General features: G+C 39.2%; 1 protein-coding gene across 9 annotated transcripts in view; it reads right to left on the bottom strand.

The window, feature by feature from the left end:
* Nucleotides 1-3,735: 3,735 nt before the first annotated feature.
* Nucleotides 3,736-9,488, bottom strand: part of METTL22 (methyltransferase 22, Kin17 lysine) — a 30,536-nt gene continuing 24,783 nt past the window's right edge. For 8 of the 9 annotated variants that reach the window (XM_075010641.1, XM_075010646.1, XM_075010651.1 and 5 more), the window contains 4 exons: nucleotides 8,847-8,927; nucleotides 7,040-7,142; nucleotides 5,774-5,942; nucleotides 3,736-3,948 (listed from right to left, as the gene is read on the bottom strand). In XM_075010641.1, the coding sequence (XP_074866742.1) occupies nucleotides 3,913-3,948; nucleotides 5,774-5,942; nucleotides 7,040-7,142; nucleotides 8,847-8,927 (389 nt within the window). In that variant the 3' untranslated portion in view covers nucleotides 3,736-3,912. The remainder of the gene's footprint in view (nucleotides 3,949-5,773; nucleotides 5,943-7,039; nucleotides 7,143-8,846; nucleotides 8,928-9,488) is intronic. The other variant, XM_075010643.1, reaches the window with a different exon arrangement.

Below are 9,488 nucleotides of genomic sequence, written 5' to 3'. Positions count from 1 at the left end.
AAAATATCCAGCTTTTAAGATGGTTAAAGGTTTTGACAGACTGATGTGTTCCACAAATCTATCCAAGGATACAGGCACCATATGGTTAATATGGATCCTGTGATTAACTGTGCTGTCTAAAGTACCTCTAAACATAAAAAATCAAAAAGCTATTAGACCTTCAACTAAGAACATCACATGGAAACTACATGCTCATGCATATAAAATGAAAAACAGTAACTACTGCCCAAAAAGAAGCAAATCAGGCAAAAAACCCCTCTTTTAAAACCACTACTAGAGGACTGTATCAGAGAGGTCACCGTGTCAGTCTGTATCTTCGAGAATAACAAGTAGTCCTGTGGCATCTTATAGACTAACAGATATTTTAGAGCATAAGCTTTCGTGGGCAAAGACCTGCTTCAACAGATGCGTCTTTGCCTAGCAAAGCTTATGCTCCAAAATATCTGTTAGTCTATAAGGTGCCACAGGACTTCTTGTTGTTCTACTAAAGGCCTGGTTTGTCAGTCAAATACAAAGTGCAGTACGTTACTTCATGAAGGAGCATAGCTCTCTAGGCTGCAAAAATCATGGAACCAGCACGTCAGACACTGGGATCATCATGCAACACTTTAATCCCTAAAAAACAACCCTAGGAAAAGTAGTCTAGAGCTCTTCACAGGAAGAGTTGCCATGACAGACAACCACTAAAAACAAAACAAAATGATAGAATTATTGAAAGTAATGGGGCTTGTTTTTCTTAATCATGACTGCTCATCAAAACCTACTTTTATGTAATGGGTAGGCAGTCTGGCAACATGTGAGCATGGAATGAAAAAGAGGCTCCATAGCATTACTTTCCTCCTCCTCTCAAAATGTGAGTTTCATGTCCAGATTACAGCGACTTGTCAATAGAAGTTTTTTGTCAGAAGATATCTTCTGACAAAAGTTCTGTCCACAGACTGCAGCCAAACTGCCAAGTGGATTGCAAGAGCGAGCCACTCCGTCAACAGAAAGCAGTCGGACTGCCCCACCACTCTCTCGACAAAACAGCCAACCAGAAGCACAGCAGAAAGGACTTCCCAATGTCCCAGAAGCCCTGTCTGTTGACAGAGTGACCCCTGGAACATCCAGACCACCTTTCCGCCAACAGATCTCTATCAGAGATGTTATGCCACATGGGGAGCAGGGTAAGACTGCTGACAAAAGTGCTGCATTCTGTCGGTTTATTGGAAATCTGGATGCTCCCTGGGTTTTGACAACAAAACCCTTTAGTGTAGACATAGCCTGTGATGCATATGTGTGAGGGTGGAATGCCAAGGATTGCCAGAAGGTGGACAATTCATGGAAAGCAAACTGCTTCCACCCTTAGCTTGGCAGGGATCGAGCACCATAAGATATGAACAGAGATCTGGAGAAAGGCACACAAAACCAGAAGGGTAACTGTGCATCAACTCCCCATCTACTGCAAATTGAAATCCCAGCCTCTATACTAGAAATGACTATGGGTACAAAAAAGGTAGTTCTCCATTTTTGTAGTTCATACCACAGTTTTAAATCAAGATTGCTCTGAGCTGAGGAATCAACCACTTGGTGAAAAGCAGATGGGTCTATCAGACAAGATCACTCCACAATGGTCTATAATACCAACAGGGTCTGGAAGTAGAATTTGGGTCTGACTGCGGACAGAGTGACTAAGGCTATGAGATAAATTTGAATTTATTAAAATACATTTTGTAATGCTGAGTTTTATAAATTTGAATTTGAGTATCCTCATCTCCCCACAAAGTCAACTTAATATTGCCACACTCAATCGCCAAACAGACTGTTGAGCAATGCATTGTGGGAACCTAACCCACAATTTTCTCAGTCCCGTAGCATTCTGGGTATTTTTGCTGGTGCAGCATAGGAAAAAATGCCCTGCCAGTGGTTGTCAGTATGACGTCATCTTCCTACATTGCATTGCCTTTATTCCCCTCCCATGGAAAGCAAACAGTCGTTTTTCCAGAAGAAAAGAAGGAAAAGCAGGGCATCAACAAAGATCGTCAGATTAACTGAAATCTCTTGCTTCTATAACTGAATTGTTTTTTTATAACTGAATTATCTAAAATTTTACAAAAAGCAGGAGGTGTCTGATTCTTCCCAATTAGCCCTTCAGCCACGGGCCCCAGAAACATGATCCCTGAAAATAATATGGGAAAAATGCAATGCTTAAAGAAAAAGAGTAGGCTAGTAAAGGTTTGGAAAAACAGATTTTGGGAGAGAGGGTTTTTGGCTTCCCAGTTCATTATACAGAGGTGCCCAACACGGGGGATGGGACTCGCCAAATTTACACATGCATGAATGCTTCTATGCCTTAGGATCCGCCAGAAGTCTGTATCATCTCAACTAGCCTTTCAGCCACTTTTCCTTGTTTTTTTTTTTTTTTGGGGGGGCAGGGGGGAGGTTGCTAAGGAATTTGCCAAAGCCTGAAGAAAGAGAGGGATGGAAAAGGTTAGGGGAAAAAGAGATTTTGCTGCCCATTACACTACACAGAGATGTCCAACACAGGGAATGGGGCTTGCCAAATTTCAACAAGCAACGAAGGGCCAGTTGAGGTCTCTTCAGCGTTTGCTCAGGTTGTGGTGGGGGAAACTCTTAAAAATATTAGGTGCTGGGGGGACTTCCCCGGGGTGGTAGGAAGCCCCCAGAAATCTTTCCCACCTTGGAGCTATTACCACATGCAAGCCAGCACACGATGCTGCCTGGCATCGTGGTCCATACTGAACAGTAGGCACGTCCTTGTATTGCTTTGGAGGCCAGTCACGTTATGTGGATGGACACCGGAAAGACCCCAACTACTTGAAGCCTGTGGGGGGAGAAAAGAGGGGTCCTGCACAAACATAAACCACAGCAAAGAAGTTTCTTGGCCTTTCATACAAGCATGAGGCCCCCCCCCGCCCCCCCCAACAGCCTAGCTGCTACGTGGTGCAGTGGCGCAGGGGCTGGTGCCAGCGCTGGAAAAACAAACAAACAAACAAACAAAAAAAAGAAATCCAAGTGCTCAGCTTGCAGAGGTAGAGACAAACCCACAAACTCCATGTTGGGGCTATTCTGAATGGGTAGATGCTCTCACCGCACTGATACCAAAGAAAGAAAAGTTTCTCAGCCAAGCATGACCCCACAACCATGGTCTTCCTTGTGCTGAATTCAAATTTGTGGGCTTCCTGTCATGTAATTCCTGTGCACCTGAAGAGCAACGGAGATGTAAGCGGCCAGAGCGGAGGACTATGGGGCATTATGGGACACCTACAGGACACCTCTGGAGGCTAATGAAGTCTATTAAAATCCATGGTGCTTCCACACTAGCCTGAATTCAAACTTGATGTTACGTTGAGTACCTTTCACATGTTATAAAACCAATAGTGCTGCCTAACATTGACCTAATGGTATTTACAATCAGGAGAGTGACATTGTAAAATCAAGTTAACTGCCCTAAATTCAACTTTATCATGTAGTGTAGACATAGATTTATATCAAATGATCAGTTAACTTAGGCTAAGTGTATGAGATTGACACGTCCACAGATGGTTATTAGTGTAAAGAGAGAAAAATATGGGGGGTGGGGGAAGCTACTGGTCCAAGAAGTAAGTACTTGTTCTCTAACAGTAATGATAAAGTGTATCTGTGGACATTTCACAAAGTTGCCAGAAGCAGATAAGAGTAGCTTTCAGTTCCGTACTATAAGCAGCAATTAAAAACTACAAAGAAATCATCCTGTAAGCGCTACAAGATATATTTAATGAGTTTAAGGCAATTCTGCATCAAATTCAGTTTCTTGGTTTATGGTTCCATCGGGAGCTTGTCTTTTGGACAAAACCTAGGTTGTTTTATTTGTAGACCAGCGTTACTTTTCTCAATGTCCTCAGTGTTGTCAGCTGTCTTATGTTAAAGAGGTCACGTATGAGGTTCAGCAATGATTTTCCACAGCTCCTGTGCATAAAGAAAGGTGTATTTTTAAATTCCATGCAGTAATTATATAATGATAACTATAAAGCAATATTAGTTTCAACATGTGCCCCTTACATAAACTGGTTTGTAGCATGCATAAGATTGATTTACTATAGCTACTATTGTTCAAGCTTTGTACATTTAGCTGTAGTAAGAGATCTTTAATCTACCTATTCCGTCCCTTAGCAAGGGAATTTTGTATTTGAAATAATTAAAATGGCCAGAAATGAAATGTCATTACAATAATTTCATAAGTTCTGGAGTCTTCAGAAGGTATGTTTTGGCTGACAGCTTGCTCTGTGTTTTTTGCTTGGTTTCTCATGCCTTCAATGGTGTAATTGAATATATACATGCATTCAATATATTTTACTACATAAATGTAAGGAACAGAAGACATTGAAAGATTTCTATATTTCTGCTGAACGAACAGTAGCAAATGAAACTGTCTGCTAAATGGAACATTAGAAAGACGAATGTCTTGGTCAAAGTTTAATTTATAAGCAGTCCCCCACTGCCACCATATTTTAAATAGTGAATAGAGATTTGACATACAGTTTAAAGTAGAATGAAAATAATGTTAATTTTTATTACATATAGAGCACTAAAGACTAAATATGATCATAATATACATTTTGGAAAGAAACATTTATAAATTGAGCATATGTAACACCTAGAGAACACATAACAAATAGGATTTCTCACAGCTTCAGTTACTGTACTGAAAGCTAAATAAAAATATTAATTATGAATCTATGGCTCCATCCAGAGTTCTCTTATGGATGTCTATTAAAAAAAACACAATGTTTCACAAAATGAGTTTTAATCTTTATCAGCCTCCAAAAGGTTCAATATTTACTTCAAGGTTACTTATTTCTTCTAAAACAGATAATAATCACTAATGTCTAAATGGTAGAAACTATGACATTCCCTAAGTGATTTTAAGTATTACTGAAGTTATACTGTCTGTGGTAGAGTAAGTAAATGAGAAAGCCATTTTAAAATACTGCATTTGGTAATTTTCAAGATTAAAATCTATGAAAAACTTGACACTCTCTCTTCTTCAGTACACTTTAAATACCAAAGTTATTTTTTGTACCCAAAACTTAGAAAACAGCTACTCTTACATAAAGAAACATCATGTCACTATGTTAGACATTTACTAGCAAATAAATGAACGTATTTTAGATTTGTTTTGTAGTTACTTTGAAAAATCATGTTTTCTGTTGTTCTAGTGAGCATGTTCATGATGCAACTTATACTAGTTTACTTAAAGGTCAAATAATGCTTATTAACAAGCTAGACCATGGTATGTTATTAATTGATTAAAACCTAGATATGTGACATATCCCACCATAAAAACGTTAACAGAAATGACAAATCATTTCTTGAGCAACAAATAGCTTCTTTATGAAAGTAATACGTTGAATTGTTCGTTTTCTTACTTACTATATTGATTAAATAGATGAAAACTAACTTGGGCTTTTGTCTACACTAGCCCCCCTTTTCAAAAGGGGATGCTAATGAGACACTTCAGGATATGCTAATGAAGCACTGACATGAACATGCAGTGCCTCATTAGGATAATGGCGGCCACAGCACTTCAAAAGTGCTGCTTTCGATGGTGCACGGCTCGTCTACGTGGGGTTCTTTTTGAAAGGACCCTGCACACTTCGAAATCCCCTTATTCCTATTTGGTTATAGGAATCCCCCTTTCAAAGGGGGGCGGGGGCATGTGGGGGCTAGTGCAGACATAGCCTTGAAGTGATTCTCTTAAGGCATTATATTTAGTTTGATAAATACCACTCACCAGCTGCTCAATTCGTTCATAAACAAGAAACTGATGGAAAGCTAGTTTAACGGGCTCAATGGTATATTTCATTTTGCCATCTTGTAAGTTCTCCAGATCATTCAAAGTATTTCGAAAATGATTGTAAGCTTCACATGTAATGTCCATATGTCTTAAGGTGAAGTTCAGCCTGGCAACAGAGTACTCATTTAAAGTGATCTCTAAAACATTTTTCATATTCCTTGTCTCTTAAATACATCCCCAAATATAGCAGCAGAGAGAAAACACAAAATGGCTATGTCTACACTAGCCCCAAATTTTGAAATGGCCATGCAAATTGCCATTTTAATGTTTACTAATAAAGCGCCGAAACACATATTTAGCGCCTCATTAGCATGCGGGCAGCTGTGGCACTTCCAAATTGACGCGGCTTGCCGCCACGTGACTCGTTCAGATGGGGCTCCTTTTCAAAAGGACCCCGGCTACTTCGAAGTCCCCTTATTCCTATGAGCAGATAGGAATAAGGGGACTTTGAAGCAGCCGGGGTCCTTTCGAAAAAGAGCCCTGTCTGAACGAGCCGCGCCAATTTCAAAGTGCCACAGCCGCCTGCATGCTAATGAGGCGCTGAATATGTATTCATTTGCATGGCCATTTCGAAGTTTGGGGCTAGTGCAGACACGGCCTATATGTTCATTTTTTGTTGATGTCAAACAGTTCTTTCTGAAGCAAATGTGTTACCTTAATCAGGATGCAAAACACTAATAAGTTCTGGATAATATTTGCCTTAAAAGGAAGAAACTATTCTCCTTTCCCACCATTTTAGGCCATTCTCTCCACATGAATTCAGTCTTGTGATTTGTGTTCCAACAGAAATTATGTCAATGCCCACACAGAAAGCCATTATTTGCGGGTCTAAAGGCTCAAACAAGGTCTTTTACATTTTAACATGGAAACAAGCAGTTGCACTCATTTTTAATCAAAAGGGAACATGAGGTAATTCAGTACAAGAAATATTAAGAGATTATGGCAGTGAATTAAAATCTAGAAATATTCTATATCCACCTATTTGCAAAACTCTATGCAAAGATGGTATGGCAATACATTATGAGAACAACGATACAGAACTGTAACTATCTTGTTTTTTGTTGCTTCAGAACCTTAGACTGCTAAGAGGTTAAATAACATACTGCACTGACCAGTCTTTGAAATGTCTGATTAGGTAATGTTATGGGAATCAGAAGACTGAATTTTGAAGATCTGATAAAGGTAGAGCAAGATGGTACTTACCTCTTCTCTATTGATAAGTATATTGTGCTAGCGTTTTTCAAGTTGTGGGTGATTTTGTACAGTGTTTTGAATAAAGCATCTGTTAAGTCATCATCATAAAAAACTAAAATACAAAGGAAAGATTAACATAGCGGTAAATGTTTGTTTTAGTCACACATGAATTTAAACATAAAACAAATGATCCTTACTTACACAGATTATTTCTAATGAATAATCTTTAAGAAAACTCCAGAGAGTATAGCAGAAAGTACTCAGAGATTTTAATGCCAACAACTGACCCTGCTATATCAATCACAGCTGCTCTCTCTCAAACTTTCACCAGTTTGGGCAGATCTACACTATTGGGACAAGTCTATCTAAGCCACAAAATTTGAGTTCCATTAATAGCATGTACTAAATGCAAATAATCATCCTCCACTGGCTCCATCACTGGCATTGTCAATCTGGCCAGTAACGAAGACAAGCTCTCAAATGTCAACAGAAATCATTAGTATGGCAACTTGCATTATCTATAAACAGACTCTCCCAAAACTAAGACAGACCTAGAAGTATCCCTTAAAGGAAGGAAACAAATCTTAAGACCTTGTGTCTTACACCAGTACATAATGGTGGTAGATTTTCTGAATTTAAAGTTAAACTTTGTATAAGAAACAATCAGGCGCACCAAATTTCTTGTCATCAAAAGATACAGTATGTCCAAAAAAGTAATTTAGTGACTGATTACCATCAGCAAAATAATCTTATGATTCATAAGAAACTTTGCCTTCTATCTGGATATCTAAAGATGCTAGGCAGGACTCACACAAACAACTCGGTTCAACAAATTCTGGCACTGCCTACTATGAAACACAATGCAGAATAACCACATTAGAAAACCACCACCAATTTTGGATAGAAACAAAAGGTTGAAACCTAGATCTAACTACATGGAAAAGAGTAAATGGCATAGTTTGAGTGAAAAGATGTCTGTTTTTCAACTAGAACAGTGCTCAGCAACCTTTATAACCTCATGGCACACTTCACTTGTCATAATTTCATGATGCAATATATATATAAAGCAATGCCCATCCCCTCCTCCAGAACCAGGCACCCCCAACTCCACACTATAACCCAGTTCTACACCTCTCCCCGACAGCCAGACACTCCAGCTCTAACTCAGTGCTGGTGACTAACCAGAACCACCACCACTACAGCAATTCACTTCTCCCTCCAAGTTGTAGGGCACGTGGACAGAGAGGTGGATGGCACTCCTGGCTGACTGCTCTAAGGAGCTGCATTTAATGGCTCACAGAGCCACATGCAGCTCGAGAGCAGCGAGTGGATCACCCAATTTATTCAATTAAACTTTATATTTTTTTTTGCCTGAAAATTTAACAGCACACTAAACGCCACTTCATTTAGTCTGCCTCATAAAAGCTCAACACCTAGTAAATTATTTTGTTAGTCTTTGAAGTGCTACATGACTTTTTATAGAAGAAAACAGGAAAACACAAAACCACAAAAGTTGGCAGGGAGACTCTGGGCAGGAATAGTGCAAGAAACCACTTGTAACTATTTTAAAATATATTACTAGGTTTCAAGTTCCTACTCATGGTAAACAATTTATCTAGATTTTGTCAGTGATAGCAAAGACTATCATAATTCTGTTGAAGTCAATTAACTTCCATGGAGCTGTGATAATTTATATTAGCTGAGGAACTGGTCTACTTTAAAAAAAAAGTTATCCAATCAAAGTTTAAAGACTTGAACCTTGCAGATCCAGCTGCCAATTTCATTAAGTTCCCTGGTTGCCATTACATTCTCTTACCATCAGCTGCCAGTAACACTGTGGTGTGGTCGTGCAAATCAGCAATCTCCACTTCAGACCAACCGTAGGGAGCTCCAGGGTCTACAAAAGAACATATGATCATACTGGAGCGACCAATGGTCTAGCCCAGAATCCTGTCTTTTAACAGTAGCCAATACCAGATACTTCAAAGGGAATGAACAGAAAAGGGATACACTGGACAATGGACTGGATAGTTTAATCACAACATCTGGCAGTCAAGCAAAGGAACATCCAGATCATGACACTGCATCCCTGTCTCAGTTAATGGCCACTAATGCATGCTTCCCCAAACTTTTGTAATTCTTCTCTAAGCCCACTTACACTTTTGGCATTCATAGCATTCCTTGGTAATGAATTCCACAAGTTAATAGTGCATTGTGTTAAGTAATTCTTCCTTTTATTTCAAGTCTGTTGCCTAGTGCTTACATTAGGTGACCCCCTGGGTTTTGTGTTATGTGAAGAGGCTAATAACACTTCCTTATTGATTTTCTCCACATCAGCCATGATTTTATCATACTCCCCAGCTGCGAGAGATTTCAAACCTGAAAAGTCTCCTCATTGGGAAGCTATTCCATAACCTTCATCATTCTTGTTGCCCTTCTTGGTACAATTTTTTCAAAT

This window comes from Carettochelys insculpta, chromosome 16 (genome assembly GCF_033958435.1).
Source record: "Carettochelys insculpta isolate YL-2023 chromosome 16, ASM3395843v1, whole genome shotgun sequence".
NCBI classification, from domain to species: domain Eukaryota; kingdom Metazoa; phylum Chordata; order Testudines; family Carettochelyidae; genus Carettochelys; species Carettochelys insculpta.
Note: the sequence above shows the minus strand (reverse complement) of the source record. Positions and strands in the feature narration are given on the sequence as shown.